Genomic DNA, 20,284 nt, shown 5'->3' on the forward strand with positions numbered 1-20,284 from the left:
CAAGCTCCCTGTGCCACTGCAGATTTCATGTCAGAACTAGAGAAATCCCGGACAAATCCTTAAAATGGCACGGACAGCTAAAGTCCACGCTCAGCACCAATCAAGACAGAAAAACCAGCAGCGCACTCGCTTGAAAGTATTATTTCTCACTTTACAAAAAAATTCATTGTTTTGTTTTTCTATTTTAAAAACTGCAACCTCCTGTGATGAATTTGAAAGTACTATATTTTGGAAATGTGAATCACTGCTAGAATAAATCAATTATGTAAAGAAACATCCACGCTCGGAGCAGAACTGTCATTCCGCGTGCCCCATGCAATAAGGCAATTCCGAGATTACATGTAAAATCTTCTACTTGCAAAATGGTAAACTAACTTTAACCCTGGGTTCTTATGGCTACAAAAATCCCATGTGTTATAGCAGTGACTAAACTGATTTGTCATTATTACAAAATAATCAATCCCTATTTGTGCTGAATTTATAAGCTTAATTATGAAGATAATTATTACAAACATACGTTTTCCATATTCTATCCAGTTCCATACTTACGGCTGAAAGGGGATGAAATGCTGTTTATCTTCGTCATCTACTTTTCCATTTATTATATCTGTTACATCCATCACTGGGGACAAGAAAAGAACAGAGATTGTTTTTGTACAAATGCTATAATCACAGAAAACAAACAAACAAAGGAACATTAGAATGCCTTCAGACACACAACAGCATGAACTGCAGGGGGGAATTTTCTTATATTCAAGTAAATCATTTCCCTGTTTGAAAGACAAAGGAAGTTCTCTGCAAACAGAGGCCAAAATGGAGTTGAGGCTCAAATGGCCCAGTTCCAGTTAATAAATCCCTCTGCCGGTTATTCAATGGGCACCCTAGAGTTGTACTTTCTGAGAGCACTCTGTGTGACGATAGAATCTTCTCTAACAATGAGCACCTGAAATGTAGCAAGCAAGTGTGATGGACGAACTGAATTTTCACTTTGATTTTATTCATTTAAGTAGCCACACGTGGCAAGGGGCTGCCATACTGGCCAGCGTGCTTTGGTTACTGCACTCCCCCCAGCAATACAATCATAACAAAGTAGCTGCAATGTACACACCACATGCTGATACCTATGGACGCTGTTTCAAGGGTCACACGACAGCTATCCTTCACAATCACCTACGACACAGCTGAGGACACCGAGGCTCAAAGACATGAATGAGTGAAATTTCCCAAAGTCAGAGAGCCAGAAAGCCACCATACCCAAGTTCAGACCAGCAAGACAGCAAGAAAGCCCAAGACTGGCCCTCGGTGACACTGGACGCTGTCTCTGCTCAGCCTCCACATTTGACCAAAGATAAGTGAGCAACATACCTCATTTATATGTTTTTCCACAATCCCTTCCCTAGTGAGTAGAATCTTATATTGCAAATGTGGGCATTTCTATCACCTTCCCCTCCAAAAACTGGGGAGGGATCTGTGGGACCAGGACACAGGCATCCCGACCTGCCGGTTGGTTTAGTGGAGCCCTACAGAGTGCATCCTAAGGAAAAACACCCCCACACATGCCCGGGAACCAGTGCTACTCAGAGAGCAAAGAGCCTACCGATGTGTTTAGAGACATAGGTAAAAGAGTCGCAAATAATTTGGAGCATGGAGTTGCTGTTGCTCAAGAAACGAATGGCCTGGACTCCAGTCTCCACCTGGTAGAAGACTTTCCAGCTTCAAGCACTATTGGTGGTGACTGGTTGGCATGGCAATCACCATATTGTTAAGATGCTGTTAGGTCCAAGACCACATTTTGACCACCTGTTCAGAATCCTCCAGTAGAGCTGATTTTATAGCCAAAGTCCAACCAGCCTCTGGTACTCGTAGCAACAGTCCACACACCCAGCTAGGGGCAGAACAAGGTTCATCTGACCTAGGAGACCATCCCCGCACCCCAGCTGGCAGTGGGCAACGGGTGTCCTCTGTCACAGGACTCATCCCACCAGCTGATTGTGAGTCTCCCTGGCGTCCATCCCTCTTGCCAAATCCCCAGGCTGCAGCCCTGGAACACACCAGAAAGACAGCAGCGCATCCCAGCAAGGGCGCAAGAAATGCAACCTCAGCGTGAGTGCCACTGTGGAGAAGGCAGCCTTACTCCTGCTGTCCCCAGAAGTGACAACCCTTTCCGGCCTGCCCACCCCAAGCCTCAGAGAAGGCTTAGAAATCGGTCATCACGTATTTTCCCAATGACTTTCCCTCGCCACTCTTCAACACGCAGGCCCATGCAAGGACGTTCTCACTGTGGTTGGGACTTTGGCCTCAAAAGGTCCCTGTCACCAAAGGAAGAGATGAAGGACTGGGAAGGGGGATGGGAGGAGGGGTGACCTCCACGCTGACAGCTCAGGGTCTCTACATTCAGGTCTGAGGACCAGTCTTATGAAAGCCACGAGCCCAGCTGTATGCAGTCCGTGTGACTGTGTGATGGAGGGTAAGAAAGGCCTGGCAAACGTGACATCGCGTCATGCAGGGAGGTGGCCTCGTGACGCAGTGACGGAGGATCAGGGACGGCAAAGGCAGGAAAACCGGGAGGCCAGGGAGGAGGAACACACGGCAGAAGACAGGCCTGGCAGGCTCAGGAGGTCACCTCAGGACAGCGTGCTCACAGCAATTGCGCACGAGGCATGAAGGAGGCCAGGATGCAGCTCCATTTCTTGGGGTTCATCCTCCGCAAACCGTCAGAGGGGCACAAAATTCCAAGTTCAAGGCTGTTCAGCGCATACCTACTTTACCACAAAGCTGAAAGCATCCCCAAAGCCCAAAAATAGAGGGGTTGTTGAAATAATGACACAGCCATAGATAATAGCCAATGAAAACCCCAAATTTCAAATAATAAAATGAAGTGTTCATGATAAGATGTTACATTTTTTTAAAAGATCAAAATGTACAAAATATGCAATGTGAATATACTTAACACTACTGAACTATACGCTAAAAATGGTTAAATGGTAAAAAAAATAAAGGCTAAAGAGACCAAAAGAGTAAATAAACAAACAACACAAAATACAACACCAGACACAGTAGGATCTGAACTTGTTTTAAAAAATTATAAACCACACACATAGAGAAAAAAACTAGAAATATATTGGGTTATCATGAGGTAAAACCCAGGTTAAAATTATGACTGTCTTATGTTTTAATTACACTTTTCTTTCCTTTTCATAATTTTACAATTTTATATCACTTTTATGTGATTAAAAAAGAAGCATAACGTATATGTTCAATAGACATCGAAGAAGTGTAGGCTTACGGCGAACACTTTGCTAACTGGGACTCTGTGGGCGTAAACAGGCAGAAGTTATTCTGGATAAAGCCTCAGAATTAAATCCGTATGTGCAAACTGTACTTGCACAGGAATGGCAGAAAGACAAAGCTGGAGGTATCATGCTTCCCTGATTTCAAACTCTATTACAAAGCTGTAGAAATTCAAACAGGATGGTACTGGCATAAAAACAAACACATAAATTAATAGAAAAAAATAGGAAGCCCAGAAATTAACTGACACATATATAGTCAATTAAGTTATGACAAAGGCGCCAAGAACATACAATAGGGAAAGGAACGTCTCTTCAATAAGTGGTTTGGGAAAACTGGACAGACACATGCCAAAGAATGAAACTCGACCGCTATCTTCTACCATACACAAAAATTCACTCCAAATGGATTAAAGACTTGGATGTGAGTCCTGAAACCATAAAACTCCTAGAAGAAAACATAGGCAGTAAGCTTCCTGACATAGGTCTTAGCTAAGATGATGTTTTGAATCTGATACCAAACGCAACAAAAGCGAAAACAATCAAGTGGGACCACATCAAACTAAAAGGCTTCTGCACAGCAAAGGAAACCATGAACAAAAGGAAAAAGCAACCCACTGAATCGCAGGAAATATGTGCAAATCATATAGCTGATAAGAGGCCAATATCCAAAACATATAAAAAACTCACACAACTCCACAGCAAAAAAAAAAAAAAAAAAATCAATTAAAACTTGGGTATCTAATCCCAGCTTGGGTCTTAGCTAAGACTTGAATAAACATGTTCCCAGAGAAGACATACAGACGAACAACAGGTACGTGAAAAGATGTTCAACATCACTGATCATCAGGGAAATGCCAATCAAAACCACAGTAAGCGACCACCTCACACCTGTTAGAATGGCCGTCATCAAAGAGGTAAGAAATAAGTGTTGGCGAGGACGTGGAGAAAAGGGAAGCCTTGTGCACTGTTGGTGGGGATGTAAGAAGGTGTATCTGCTATGGAAAACAGTGTGGAGGGCCCTCAAAAAATTAACGATAGAAATACAACGTGATCCAGCAATTACGCTTCTGGGTTATTTATCTGAAGAAAGTGAAAACGCCAACTCACAAAGATATGTGCAGCCCATGTTCATTGCAGCATTATTTACAATAGTAAAGATATGGAAATCATGAAGTATCAATTGATGATGGATAAATCGATGAAGAAATTGTGATATATATATAAATACTAATATATATATATTGGAATTATATGAAAAAGAGTTATCTTGCCATTTGCGACAACATGGATAGAACTCGGGAGCATTTTGCTAAGTCAGAGAAAGACAAATGCCATGCGAACTTCTTATATGCAAAAAAAAAAAAAAAAGCATGGATACAGAGAACAGATTGGTGGTTGCCAGAGGCAGGGGCTCGGTGGGAGAAATGAATAGAGGAGGTCAAGATGTGAAAAGAAAAATGAAAAAAAGAGCAATGCCAGGGATAGTTTGACTAAGAAAAATAAAGTAATTGTAGTTGGTGATTACATTTTTCTGTGATGTAATATGATTTTAGTCATGTTACAACCTCGGAAATCTTTTCCTGTATCCCTCTAGCCATCTCCACCATTATATTTCATTGTGAACATTTCAGCATGTTTTTTTTCCAAAATGCTTTCTGTGGTAGTGAAGATGCCACAAAGGTGTAGCAGGCCCTAGGGAAATGCTGCTGCTAAGTCATGGTCTTTGCCCTGTAAAGCTCAGTCTAGAGCGGTGGGCAAAGAATTGTAATAGTTGTGTTCGCACAGCGGGATGTTACGTCCTATGATAGAAGAATTCATAGGGTGTTATGGGGGGTAATCCAGCCTGTGTTGGAAGTGGGGCTCAGGGAAAAGTTTTTATAGGAAATGATGCTTTGAAATGACTTTTTTATTGTTGCTACCATTATTTTTAAAATTTAAATAAAATGCACAGATTATAATCTAGCTCCATGAATTCTGAAAAATGCATACATCCATGTAAAAACCACACCCAACAAGATATCAATCACATTTTCATCACACATGCAAAAAAGTCAACCTGTGAAAGCTGAGAAGATCTCCATTGTAATCAGAAGGCGGGCAAAACTGTTAGCCTCTGGTCTAGAAGGTCATCACTGTTTTAAGAAATCTGTGTACTCAGAGGAACTTATCGCTTTATGGGTAACATAATAACCAAAGAATTTACAGCATCTGTGTGGGAAAGAGGCCCAACTTACATACACTGTCAAAGACTTCTCTGGTCAAGTAAGCGAAGCCCAATACACCTGAGGTGAAATTAAAATACTCCCTTAAAACTACCATAGAGCTGGGAAAGAGAAAAAAGGACCCTGAAAAATTACATGTATTTCAAGTATAGTATCAGATTACACATAAAAGATACTACAGGTTCTGAAAAGCAGAGGTACACTTTTAAAGCATGTATTCACGTAATCAGGGAAGAAAACGTGAAGCGATGTCCTGAGCCCACACTCTTGGGGACCTCAGAAACGCAACCTCGCCCTCAAAATCTCACTCACAAATGGAAATTCAAAGGTATACCCCACCCCATCATACAGCCCTGTTGGTAAATGGAAGTAAAATGAATTAACGTGCTTCTTTCTCAGAATGCCTATATCGCTTATTATTTAATCCTGATATCACAGTAAATCATTTATTTAAATGATTTGATGTTTTAGCAATAAAATCCAGGCAGAAGGCAGAGGATTTTTACAGCAGTGAAAAAACTGTGTATGATACTAAAATGGGGGATATAAGACCATTAAACATTTGTCAAAACCCACAGGATGTCCAACACCCAGAGTGAGCCCTCATGTAAACTATGGACTGTGGGTGACGCGTCAGTGGGGGTTCATCTGTTGTAACAACCGCAGCACCTTGGCGCAGGATGTGAACAGTGGGGGGAGGCTGTGCTCGCGTGGGAAAAGGGGTACAGGTGGAAATGCTCTGAAATCTCTATATGCTCTGCTCGATTTTGCTATGAACCTTAAAACTGCTCTAAAAGTAAAGTCTATTTAAAAGGGGTTAAAAACAAAGCAAAACAAAACGAGAAAACAAACAAACAAAAACTAAGCCCTGAGTTTCCGGGTAGCCAAGGTAAAGAATGTCTTCCATTGCTGTTCATACAAGACACACAGCTACGTATCAGAAATAAAGAACTTTTCCCACATATGTCTTCACATTAAGTCCCAAGATTCACAAAAAGGACGAGAATAGAGGCTGTGGAGCGAAACGCCACTACAGCCATCAAATCGTGAGGAAACTCCCTTCCCAAAAAAGTGAAAAATGAGTGACAGTGACGAAGGCCCACTGATGAGGGCTTCCTGGGGACACTTCCATCTTTGCCCAACAGAGATAGCTAATTTCCCCCTTCTCCTGTGCTGTCACCAAACCAAACCAAACCAGAGCACAAACATGGAGACGATGGTCAGGGTCTACGTCCTCCTGCTTTGCTCTTCTTCTACCTCTTCATCAATCAATCAATCAATCAATCATTCAATCCAGAATCCTGACAGCCCCAATGACTGGCTTCCCTCCAGGCTGCAAATGGGGTCAGGGTCTCCCCAGGAGAAGGGACCCACTTTAAAACCAAATCCGTGATTTACGTCTGAAACTCGGCTGCATCCTGAGCAGCCTGTGGACCTCAAACCACCCAGAGGAGAACCGACAGATTTTCTTTCTCTCCCACAGACAAGCTGACAGATCCACCATCCAGTGGCAGCGGCAGCGCAGCAGCAGCTCTCTGCTCAGGGTGAACTTGTAACAAGGAGGAGACAAATGGTTACCGGCCACGCCGAAAGGCCGCCGCAGGCCCGAGGTCAGTTTCCTGGCACTGTTCTCCCGCAGCTCCATGCGGCCCACGCGCACGATCTGACACACGAAGCTGATTTTCTCCCTTTTCAGGTCTTTGCTTCCGAGGTCCTGGAAACATTCATTTCCATAAATTACTGTGGAGCACCATTACTCAATGCAGGTTCAATTGAAACGGACAGTAAAGAGATGGATGGCGACTCATTTCTCTAACCAGTTTTTAGCATTTTAATAAGCTGTTCACATGGTGAAAAGGAACTGAATAACAATAGTCAATTAACCTCAAGTGGATGTAAGATACAAGCTTAAGAGCACTGTTCATGGTACTGGAGTAAATCTCTGTTCTGGGGATTTTAAGGGAAACTAGAGACCCATAAGGCTTCTGGGAAGGGGGTGCTATAACTACATTAGCATGTATTACAGGGGTCCCAAAAACCCAGGCTCTAGAGCCCCAGGAGGTCAGAGGGGCATCGTTCAAAATCATCATTTGAAAGGGGAGCAATTCAACTGAATAAAGTTGGATTCACTTACAGTAAAAACAGCTCGCAAATTATGTAATCTGTCTATGTCTTTAGGCAATCCTGAACTTGACCAGCGAACAAGGTAGTTTTCACTTGAAAAAGAAAGAAAGAAAAGCAAATTAATTTTCCAAATATAACAGGACACCAAATGTACCCCCACATTGACTCATAGTTACTGTCACAGAAGGTCCACGGCACAGAAAACTGTGAGTTCAGAAATATCAACAGTGTCAAACAGAGCTGCCCTTCTGTTACCACGGGAGGGAGGGAATGGCCCATGCAGGTGGGAAGCCCACAGGTGCGGTTCGAGGGCTGCCTGCACCAAGCCCTTGGGAGGTTTTTCTTTTGGATGTCTAGGGCTATGATTACAATGGACGGATCTATGATTACAAATGCCAGATCAACATTTATTTATCTCGAAAGCATCCTTGTTCTTTTAGAATAACTACAGTTTAAAATTCACCATCCATTTATAATATAAACACTGCATGTTTCTTTCAGAGTCTATGACAAACCAAATATGACCTAAAAACACAAGAAATAAAGTCCTTATCAGAAGTGAGAATGAAATTCACCCATTTGTTCTTTTTTCTGTTACATACTGTTTTTGAGTAATATAAGTGAAGATACTGGACTTTTATGGGCATGTGTGTGCGCGCGCGCGCACACACACACACACACACACACACACTTCACACATAATCTTAACCATCACTTTTCTGTCTGGACAAAGAGAAAGTTATACTGAGGGACAAAGGCAAGAGCTAAGAAAGAGACCACCATATCAGAAAGGACAGGAGTGGCACATGCGATGTACAGTATTTTAGTCAACAACTATTAACTGACAGCCTTTAGGAGGCAGGCACCGTTTTGGACACTATATTCCAACCAATCATATTGGAGAAATAACAATAGGTGAAAGGTCCAGAGGTGACATTCACAGAGAACAAAAAATAAATAAAAAAAACAAGATGAAGGGAACCATGCTATTTGGGGACCTTGTGTATATAAAATCTTACGAACATAAGAGACAGGGCATTAATTACTCCAATCTTCAGTTGCTAGGTCCTTAAAACTTTACAAGACAAAAACTCTACAATCAAAGACCCACTGGACACGTAAGAAAGCCGACCCTGGCCCCGAGCCCAAGCTAGCGGCCATCACACTGCCCCACAGGGCACCGGCTCAGCTGATGGCAGACTCTGGCCAGCTGATGCCCCCAGAGCCCTCTGCGGGAGCAAACCCCTGTGCCGGGTCTGAGGCCATTGCCCTAACGCTGACCAGAGCAAGGACAGCAGCCCGGCACGTCACTGACCTGATGAATTTGGACTCCCCGGGGTCATAAAGCGACATGAGCACTTCGGCATCTTCTCCAATTTTACAAACCACATTTTTGAGGTTGACAAACAAGGCCAGAGAAGGAGTGGCGGCAAACTTGGCTTGTCTGTTAATATCTATGTTCTGCTTCTGAGACTGGAAGCGGAAGGAAAACAGAAAGGTGGGTTAGCAACAGTCATCACTGCCCCTTGCTGTTTTATTCCCTACGGAACAGAACACGGTACAGAACCAGTTGGCATAGCACAGCACAGCCATTCAGGCAGTAGCTTTCTTGTCCCTGCTTCAAGTTCTCAAAACAAGCAAACGCCCAACTAAAACCAAGAACGCCCTGGGCAAGGGTCACACGTGCGTACGGAGTATTTTCATCAGAGATATAAAATGCTGAAGGGTCCAAGCAATAAATCAGAATGGTGATTGCAGGTGTAGTGGCTTGCTTCATTTTGGGTTCTCCCATGAGACTAAACCCTCTGAGGACACCTCTATCGTATTCATCATTATGTCCTAAGTACCTGGCACGCAGTAGATATTCAATAATTACTTGCTGAAGGAATGGGTGCCTCAATCAGTCGATTGATTTCTGAATATCTACCATATACTAGATACCATTAAAGGCCATTGAAGATGAGAAAGATAAAAAAGACATGCGTTCCCTGCCTTCATCAAGCTTACAATATGTCACCCTCCTCCTCAGATCAAACAGGATGTACAGAATCAAATACTGTTTCCCATGAGATGAGAACAGAAAGCCAATTATTAGGGTCCTGCCCCCTGAGATGGAGGGCGACGCTGCACACCCCCCACCCCCAAGGGATGAAACCCTTCCAGGTCATGAGCACCATGATTTGACACCGGGCTCCGTTCCATCCATCACTGTATGAAATGTGCTGGGTCCGTTGCCTGTTCAGGTCCTTTCTAGTGTTAATTCTGGGCTTCGCCGGTGTTTTCCTGGTGTGGATAATCATTCCCGAGAAAGTGTACTCCAGACGTAAATGGCGTATTACAAAGCACTGAACTTACTTTTTCTTCTTGTAACCTTTCCTCCACTTGTTTAGAAGCGATTTCGTGAGCTCTGAAGAGACTAATCGTGCTAGTTAGCTCTGGGTCCAGGATGTTCCCGTCTTCGTCTCTCACCACCAAGTCCAAATCGAGAATTCTACAATGACAAGAATTCAGAACTTCATGGACACAAACCAAGGGCCTTAAATTCTCTAACACAATTTCAGCCCTGGCAACTGAGCAGATTAAAACATCCCAGCAAGTCGGGGTCACCACAAACATTCAGGGAACATAATTCTGTAAGGTCACCTTCTTTAACTTAAAACATATCTACTTGGATACAAGAAAACACAAAGTACTCAACTTTTACTTCCATTGCAACAGTGACTTTGTCTTACAATGGGAAATTTTACAGATCGACAAAGCACAAACGAAATATGTTATTATTATGTGACCAGTGTGGAGAGTTTAAAGCACACACGTGCTATGTATGTTGTGGGAGGCATGGTATATAGGAAAAGTGTGTATATGTCTGTGTATACATACACATATAGTTTGTGTGTGTGTGTGTGTGTGTGTGTCTGTGTGTCTGTGTAGTTTGCATGTATATACACATATACCGGGGGTGCCAAACAAATGTATGCAAGTGGACATTTTGGTCAACGCTGCTCAAGCAGTAGTTCGCCGTAATCAGAAGTGTCTGGACACTGATGGGAACCACTCTGAGCACCTCTTGTAATTGCAGAACCCAAACGTGACTTGTACTCATCTTTTCTTATTGGTATATATTGAGTATTACAATTGTAATAGTTTTCCTTTCTTCAAATGTGTATACATTTCCTTTGGCACCCTCTGCTTATACACATACATACACACAAACCCTTACATCCGAATACGTCAAGCTGGTGGGGCAGGAGGAAGGGTGGAAAGGCTGGCGCCGAGGCACACCCACCACTCACTGTTTACTCATCACTGCCCCTGGGGGAGTCATCACAGCTTTCCTTCTACCTAGAGTCAGTTCTGATCCCTAAATTAGCCCATCAGAAGATTTTTCAATCAAGATGTTCTGTTGCATTTCATCTGCACACATATGGAAGTCATCCACAATGACGTTCAGCACCTTTCTGGCAGGAGGTGCAGTGTGGCAGCCAACTCCCCCCACACGCAGCCTCTGGCCAATCAAGCTGCCCATCTACCTCCGGAAATGCTTTTGGGCAACATTCTCTCCGTTTCCCCAAATCCAACAAAATCATTTTGTGATTTTTACCGCAATTTGTATTTAAGAACAACAAAAAGGCAATTAAATACAGACGGAAACCAAGAGTTGTGCTCTGGTGAAGTGTTGTGGTGTTCTTTCTGGTATGGCATGAGGACCCTCACCACAGATGTTTTTGGGATTTTCTGTCTGCTATTAATAAGTCTATTGAAGCGGAAATTTTTAATTTTTTAAGCATCTGACAAAGGAAAGTCTGTTTAGAGAAAGATAAATTTTAATTAAAGAACGTCTAACAGTTACACGTGTAAGAGGAAAGTTGACTTGGCAATAAAGACTCCATCAGAGGTCCTAATCTCCACGTTCTCTGAAGGTCACACAGCTTAAAGCTGGATATTGAGCCCAATAACGTGTCAGACGGGTCTCGTTTGAAAGTTATGCTGGACCGCTGCACCGTTTGGAAGGCAATCACAAAAGCCTTATTTTGGTCCTTTTACTATGTAGTAAGCACGTTCACTGATGGTGAAGCAGGACCACCTGGGCCCGTGAGCAGCATGAGGTTAGTAAAGAGGCTTTTTACCCGGCATGAAAACAGCCTCAGCCGCTGCAAGGATTGTGGGGTGTCTCGAGGCGATCAGAAAGGCATTTTTTTTAATTGTAACTTGTTTCCCAAATATCATTGCTTATCCCAGCCCTGAACCGGCCCTGAGAGGAGCCGGTGTGGGTGTGGGTGTGGCTGTGGGTGGAGTCAATGCTAATGAGGGTAGGAAGGGGATTGTTTTGGTGTGGGCGGAGCCCAGGCTGGTGTGGGTGGGGCTGGCCAGAGGTTTTGCAGGCCACACAGAATCAGGTTCCCTGAGGAGGGGGCACTCAGGCCACAGGTGCCAGCCTGCTGTATACATCCTGCCAGATGCTCCTCACCTCAGTCCTGCCAAGAGAGATGGTCAGGCCCATTTTTAAGAGGAGGAAACCTAAACTCAGAGAAACATCTAGAGGAGTCCAGAGCCTGGAATCTGAGCCCATGCTCTTTCCAGAATGCCACACGCACATCATCACAGGAAGTGGCCTGTCCTGGAGTGTCTTCATGCCAACCACCCTTTTGTGCTGTTCTCAGCAATCGGTGCTCAGTGGTCTGGATCCGGAGTGACTTTCTATTACGAAGGTGCATCTTAGCAGACCAAGAGAATCGAACACCATTAGAGACCAATTCCACGGACATTTAAAGCTCTTTGACGAGAGAGGAGTGGAAACACCCCTGAAATTACATGCAACACTGTGTGTGTGAACTGTACATTTTTCAGGAAGGTGGTCCATGATTTTAATTACAGAAACCATTTGAAAGTCAAACTTTGAACACTGTGATTTTATGTTGTATTATTTTTTCTGAAGAAGGAGAACTAGAGATACGTGCAGAGAGCACTGGGCTTTAGAGAAATGACGGAGTACACCTGAGTTCCTCGGGCAAAAAACTGTCTTTTTAAGGATTGTCTTTCCTATCAAAGTAGTCAACGACGTTTGGAACCGCTTCCTTTCTAACTGGATTGTTCCATGATATAATGTGCTTTGGTCGCTTCCTGCAGCCAAATTAAGCAGGTGGTTTCTGAACAAAAGTTCCAAATACAATCTTCTAATAGAAAATAAAATCAAAGCTCCAAAAGTTTGCTTTTTTAGGCAGCTGGTCTTGAAATGGGTTTCACCACGACAATCTCACATATCCTATACCCATAAGTCCACAGCTTTCTGGGGAAAAACCCAGAGCCGTCCTCCTGTAGCCTTTCTAATCCAAACACTACAGCTACCTCGTGATGCCACTTTGGGAAAGTTCTCACACCTGAAAGTATGAATTTCCAGAAAACGAAAGCATGTTATAATTCTGATTTTTTACAGAAAGCTTCTTTAATTTACCCAGCGTTCTCTTCAGCTGAACGGCTGGGGACAAACCTCTCCTCGTCGCTGGGCTTCCATCCTACTGTGTAGAATGAGAGAGCTGCACGAAACCAGACGTTTCACAGCCTGCTGTCCGTCACGGCCCAGCTGCACCATCGAGAGCTGAGGGTTCCAGCCAGCATCCCACACCACTGAAACCAGGCTCTTCAGGAGTGGGTCCCGGGAGTGCACGTGTTAAAAGCTCTCCCAGCGATGGTGAACCAGGCCAGCATGTGGGAACCACGTGACCAGATCATTTGCAAGGCTTCTTTGCAGCCCTGACATTAAATGAACAACCAAGTCGTTATCGGACGGGAAAGGGCACAGCCTCACTCTGGGCCCAGCCCTGGCAGAATGAGGATAAAACAACCCATTTCCGTTCAGCATCAGCGGCACTTGCTATCACATCGCGCAGCTCCATGGGGGAAGGGCGCACAGCTCGGCCGAGGACATCCAGGCAGGGCTGGGTGGAGGCTCGTGGAGGTGGGAACTGTGCCTGAGACGTACTCACACAAAACAACTATTTGTTGTTTCTCTGAGGTTCAAATTTAGCTCGTTCTACTTCTGTTTGCCAAATCTGTCAGCCCCACACCAGTGACAAGTTTTAAGGTGACCTTTGGTGTCCCTACAACTCTCAGAACTTAGCTGCCACAGAAAGAAGCCAGGCGCTTCTTATGTTACTGCGTAAGTCCCCCCATGTCTGGACTCAAAGTCAAACTCCGTGAGCAGAAAGTGAAAAGTTCCTAGTTGGGGGGATCACTGTGGGGTCCCCTCCAGAAGAGTGAAAATGACGGGCTGCCCCCACCTCAGCTTCCTGAAAAGGATAGGTTTCCGCATGACTCAGAAAACGCCTGGTGTTCCAGATGCAATAGAACATACCTCTTCCTTTTCAAAATGAAAACCACGCACTGTTGTGATGCTAGAATTTTTGTTTTATAAAATATGATTTAAGTCTCCTCCAGGCTTCTGTTGATGTTACGATATTGGATACTTTAAGCATGAAGTCATCGTTGAAATAAACAAACCTGTTTCCATAATCGATTTTGGCAGTGACCTTTTTCTTCAGCTCCTTGAGCTCATCCTGAGGCAGGGTTCCAGAAAGGATCTGCGATCGCCACTCAATAAGGTCGTAGATCATGTGTCGCACACTTCGAAACATCTCCCTGTTATCTTGCTACATGAGGGAGGGGACAGAAAAGCCAATGGTAAAGCATTTAGTATAAGATAGCATTGTGATTTTTTATTTTTCAAATACACATGCTGTATACGCTTTATATGATAGGATGCAATATCTATCAAATTGAAAGATGCTTTTAGCATGGAACTGGAACACGTTATATGGGATTTGGTTCCTATCAGACACTAGAAAACTAAAAGGACAAAAAGTAATGCACAATCCTCGGTCTTCCATCCAACATTCCAGGCGACGTGCCACTGAGTCAGGAGGCTGCCAGAGCAGGGTCTGGACTGAGAGCCTCAGAGCCGGCCCACGAGTATCTGGCCCACGGATGAGCAAACACTGACACTCCCGCAGGATCAGTCTGAACCCACACGACTCACGCCCTGCGCACGCTGAGATCTGAATCCCTCGGCCTGGCTGCCAGCTGACTATGGAGGACAAGGGGCCGCCCCCGGCCCCCACCCCCACCCCCCCATCCCTACCCCTACGGCGCAGCACTGTGTTACACTAAGCACACAGAGCAGCTTCTGCAAGAAGCCAACTCAGAGCCTACAAGCTCTCAGTGCTTTTATGCCAAAAGGAAAATGCAAATAAGATGTAAACTTCACACTTTTTATCACTTTCTACATATTTCAAGTGGCTCGATGGTACAAAGAAAAACAACAGTTTTGCAACTGCAAGAGGTCAATTCATCGAGGAGACTAGGGATCGTCCAAAGGAAAAATATTCCAGCGGTTCTTTCTACAAAAAGAAATCTGGGTGAGACTGAAACTTGATAATTTCTAAAAATCATGATCCCTATACAAAATTGCATGTGGTCATTGCTACTTTTCAAAATAGCATCTCCTCTACATATCTGAACCTCTCACCCCACCATTCCTAGTATTTGACCTTCTTTCTAAGAATTTCTAAGGTCCCCACCACCCACCCATCACATAACACCCTAACAGACTGTTCTACATCCCATAAAACTCTAAAATTATCCTGTTTAATTTCTTAAATGAAAACTACATGTCAAAATTAATGATTTGTTGGAAAATGTTTGTTTCCCTCTTAGAAATTCTCCTTGTCCATTTTTCTAAGGCTTTATCAAATATCTAAAATCCTTACTATTTTGCTAACTCATCTACAACCACACAGCAGAGAAAAATTTAAAAACCATAGAAAAATATTACATGCATCTCTCTTTGGCTCTGCATAAACCCAACAACAGAAGTCCGTAAAAGGCAAAGATAAAGCCTTCCAAAGGAAACCAGGGTGGTCGTTAGGAACGCCGACTTCAGGGCTGCATGGCCACGACCGGGCCCACTAACGTACTAGTCAGCATCAACTGTTTGTTTTGCTGCCATATTTTTTGTTTAAAAATTGCTAAGTTGAACGTGAAACACCGACTACAAAATTGCTCAGATTTACACAAAACATTCAGAGCTAGCTTTACGCTCTTAGGTTTTTGAGAACATTTGATGAACAATTACTGCAACTGGTTATTACTGTGCATTTACAGGAAACCGCTGTATAATCAAAAACAACAAGCCTGCCCAGGGTGCAGCTGGGACTTTAGGAAGTTGTCTGTGTGCCCAAGAAATTGACGCACCGCCTTTCCTGCGTCCCCAGCTTCTGTACTGGCAACATTAGCATATGAGGAATCAATGCTTTGAATAGAAGTCCTGGCTAACAAAAGGGAATCTTCTGCAAATAGGAATTTATGTGCAAAGAAACGCCCTGAGGAAATATGAAACGGAGTATGTCACAGCCTCAATCTCCGAATTCATAAGGCTTCTTCCGTGATCAGGTGCGATCAGGAGAACTGGACTCCTGCGCACGAAGCCAGGACATACACTCTTTCACCACCTCTGTAACACACATGCTTAAATCTAAGAGACCATGTGGTTTTTCACAAATGATAAGCGGCATACCTACAGGCAGACAATGGCAAAAATAAACAGTAATCACTGTCTAGTGCATCCACAAATCAGCCCTATTACAGTTTAAGAGCAGGTGTTCATTTTCATGACCAGTATATAAACGTTGATGGTACATCAATGCAGGTCACCTAACCTTGCCTTCAAAAGCCCTAAGCAGCCCCGTTCCCTTTCCAACACAAGGAAGGCGAAAGCAGTGATTGTCCTTTACCGCAGCGAGCACGCTGCACCTGACACAGAGCGGGTCAAAGGGCACACGGCTCCAGAGGGCGAGCAGAATATGAAACGGTGTTGCTTTCTTCGCCCTTTGTAAGTACCGCCCTGTCTCAGAAGGTCTGCCTTGGAGGCTCCCAGGGAAAGAAAAGCATCCTGTTAGTACAGAAAAGGTCCAGAAAGCCCATGCTCCATTTTCAAGCTTTGCCTCACCACCCGGTTCTCTCACCACGTAGAGCTGCCTCCAGATGGTGGACCACTCTCGGAGGGTCGTGGTGACCTCCTGAATGAGCGGGAGGTCGCTGGGGATGACTGTTTCATGTTGCCTGGGAAGAAAGGGGCAAAGGAGAGCTCAGTCCGTGGCTTCGCTAAACTCTGCGAGTTGCACCTTGTAAATTCCAAACCTAGGCCACAGAGTTAAATACAGAGGGTGCCAAAAAAATGTATACACATATTAAGAAAGGAAAACTGTAATAAAATTGTAATACTCAACATAGACCAATAACAAAAGATGAATACAAATCACGTTTGACTTTTGTAATTACAAGAGCTGCTCAGAGTGGTGACCATCGGCGTCCAGACACTTCTGATGATGGCGAACTACTGCTTGAGCAACATCGACCAAAGTTTCCCCTTGTATACATTTTTTCTGGCACCCCCGGTATTTAAGCACATGGGAGAGAACACACACAAATCAGACTGTTTCCACACATACGAATACATGCATCTCTAAGCATGAGAAGTAATGTTTGGACAAAGCCTGACCATGTTCGTCCATTATCCTGTGATGTCCAGCTAAGATAAAGGTGGTAAATAATGTCCTTCAAAAGTCTTCAGAACATCAATCAAGGTCTGGGAAGAGGAAATAGGTTCACAATATGTGTACCCATCTATCTTACACATGCCATAAATTACAACGGTTCTTGTGGCATTAAAATGCAGGTTTAGGTTAAGATGATTTTTACATTTCCATCGTGTATAAAACTCATTATATGATAATACAGGAAGCAGTTATCCGTGACGAACTTTGAGCGAGGTTACAGCTTCCAAATGTCCATAGGAGTTCTATCTGATCCCTAAACCCTGATTATCCTCTTTCTCTTTCCTCTACACCCCAACAGGTTAACGCTTGACTTATCCTTAGCTTGTTATCTATTTGTGCATTGTTTTTATCAAATCAGCCATTGCTTTCCAGTCACAGGCTCTGGGTCGGACACTGTGCTACACGGGACTCAGTATTGGGGACTGTGGGAAGACTGAGTTTGCAGCCACCTGGCCCCAAAGGTCCTGAGCAGGCACAGGTGTCATGAACAGACGAGACTCCACCCAGCATGAGAGACACAGGGATGCTCAAACAGGTCCCAGCTACACAGCTTGATTGGCACGCGGCCCAGACCTGTGGGCAGGGCCTGGACCTTAGCCCACAGGTGGGGTCCAGGCCTTCAATGACTCACAATGATGGGGGGCTCCCAAAGGGAGAGACAACGGAGCGACTGAGAGAAAGTCAGCCTCTGTGGGGAGGTCTGCCATGTGTTCCTGCTGGCGCGGCAGCGACCGGATGGCTGAGGGAGGGGGATGTGCGAGACCACCCCCCACAAAACTGCTTTCAGGAACTAACCTCTGATGGGACATCACCAGTGTGTGTGAGGAGATGCGACTGCTAACACAGCCCTGCCAAGTCTGTACCAAGTCTCCCAGTGAGGATGCTGATGAAAATGTGGTGCAGTGCACTCTGCAGTGTCACCCTGACAAAGCCTCCAGGGAGAATCTCTCTCCGCTCAGTGTGAGCACCTCCATCAGCGACTGGGTCGTTTTCGTCTTACAGATCCTGAGTTTCATGCTGTGTTCAGTGGCCTCTTCCCACTGGCTATTAGAAGCCTGGAGCTCGGTTAAGCTCCGTTCTCACATGGAAAGGGCCTCAGTGTGCGCGCTGTCCCGGGCTCAGGTCTGCATTCCTTTCAGTGGGTCTGATTTGTCCTTGGACGAATGTGTCCAATGGCTCTACCTGTTTAATATGGCTGTGTCGTATCGCCTTTGTAATCACCTTGTTTGTTGCCTGCAGGGGTCAGCACTATAGAGACCCGACAATGCCTGCCGCTCAGGGTGGGTGGTAAAACCGAGAGGAAGAACGTCATGGAGGGCGCGTGGACGTTAAAATACCTTGATGCATACTTTATTCAATCGTTTCCCCATTGGGTGGAAGTTTCAAAACTTTTCCGTTTGTTTTTTTTCCCCTTCCCTTTAAAATGCCGCATACAAAACATTTTATCTGTATAAAAATACCATGCTCCAGGTTATCAGCACTGATGCCCCTAATTATGTTCCTCGCTTTAATGATGTATCATGGCACCGCAGAACCCAAGCCAGTCCTTTCCATACGTTAAAAGTGCAGTGCTTGGAAAGGCAATTTTGTAATCAGCCAAAGGGATGCCATTATGCAGTAATCATATGATTAGTAATTTTATAATTTACATATTTAACTGAGTGTGAAGATGGAGCAGAGACAAACAAGGAAAACATTTTAATGTTCCTTCTTCCCAGTTCACACCTGGCTCTTTGGTTGCCTTTCCTGCCTAACGGGCTCCTGTTCGGCAAGTGTCCTGTTAATGACCGTATACGTCACTTTTATGACCTCTAAGAAACACACATCACGAGTGGACAAAAGTAAATTTTACACGTCCCAATTTAACAACTGTTGCTCTACCCGAAACACCGCTTGTATGGAAGCCTGCAAAGTCTTCCAGAAAAATGGATTCAGAGCTGGGGGCTGTGCAGCCTCGGCCTCGTGGGGTACCTCGTAAGGAAGCATGGCCCTAGGAGGCGTTCCAAAATCAACGTCAGGTTCCAGGGCAGTGACTGCGGTTATGGTGCTGGCTTCAGAGCCATGTTGCACATGACTCTAAATCAGAAGTCCCCTTTTTCTCCCAAAACCCGTCACCGTCAGTCACACCCATTTATCCAACCCCCTAATATTACCCCGCCGTCTGGAAGGGCAGCAAGGCTAAATGTAACAGTCGCATTCTTCAATTAAACATCGAGAGCAGACTCACCCTTTTCCTTCAACTGTGGCTTCTTTAAGGTGAATATATGAAGCAGGAAATATACCCTTTAGGGGAAAAAGAGACAGCGGTTTTTATTACCAATACGAATGCTGATTGCCAATCAAACAACTGTCCCCACAAAGGTGGGGGTGAGGGGTAGAGGTGGCTGGATCACTGTTATATTAATTATGCAAGTCTTAGGCTAAGTCTCACATATAATATATCAAAGAAAACAAAGAAGCGTAAAAGATGGCAACTCAATCAGCTCCTGTTTCAAAGAGGCTGCTGATGTCTTATAAGAAAACAGAAGCAATTTGTTTGCAAGGAAGAAGTTCCACAGGACTTTGCTGGGTCTCTCCATAGCGCCTCCACCCCACGCCCCGCCTCTTGTTTTCACTGCTGACCTGAAAACAGACAGAGCAACAGCCCACTGGTTCCTAAAGATAATTTGTGATGATGGTCTCTGACGGGTCCTCCTTTCAAAATGCTAAACTTGTTATCGAAAGTTAATTTATATCATTGACCATCACGTACGTACTGACGACTCACCTGACCCATGGACTCTCTCGTCAGTCTCCACACAGAGGGGCTACCTGATCAAATACTGAAAGTGGGCGAGTTTCGCCCAATCTGCATGACTACTAGGGGGAGCATGCCAGCTTACATTCACAGTCTCTGCCTCTCCACAGTGCAGGAGGCACGCGGGCCTGACAGAACGGTGCCCGGGACACAGCTCCAGAGGGCAGTGTCGGGCACGGGCTGTGAAGTGCCAGGAGCTTCCCCAAGAATGTTGGTCCTGCTTCCCGTGCAAGTAAA

At 44.6% G+C, this 20,284-nt stretch overlaps 1 protein-coding gene across 1 annotated transcript in view; it reads right to left on the reverse strand.

Annotated features, from left to right (window-relative positions):
* Nucleotides 1–20,284, reverse strand: part of DOCK1 (dedicator of cytokinesis 1) — a 461,498-nt gene that overhangs the window by 388,248 nt on the left and 52,966 nt on the right. The window contains exons 4-11 of the mRNA XM_019654186.1: nucleotides 19,478–19,533; nucleotides 16,657–16,753; nucleotides 14,138–14,286; nucleotides 9,995–10,130; nucleotides 8,955–9,112; nucleotides 7,650–7,731; nucleotides 7,094–7,229; nucleotides 550–622 (exon numbers count right to left, since the gene is read on the reverse strand). Coding sequence (XP_019509731.1) covers nucleotides 550–622; nucleotides 7,094–7,229; nucleotides 7,650–7,731; nucleotides 8,955–9,112; nucleotides 9,995–10,130; nucleotides 14,138–14,286; nucleotides 16,657–16,753; nucleotides 19,478–19,533 — 887 coding nt within the window. The remainder of the gene's footprint in view (nucleotides 1–549; nucleotides 623–7,093; nucleotides 7,230–7,649; nucleotides 7,732–8,954; nucleotides 9,113–9,994; nucleotides 10,131–14,137; nucleotides 14,287–16,656; nucleotides 16,754–19,477; nucleotides 19,534–20,284) is intronic.

This window comes from Hipposideros armiger, unplaced genomic scaffold, assembly GCF_001890085.2.
Source record: "Hipposideros armiger isolate ML-2016 unplaced genomic scaffold, ASM189008v1 scaffold_216, whole genome shotgun sequence".
NCBI lineage: Eukaryota > Metazoa > Chordata > Mammalia > Chiroptera > Hipposideridae > Hipposideros > Hipposideros armiger.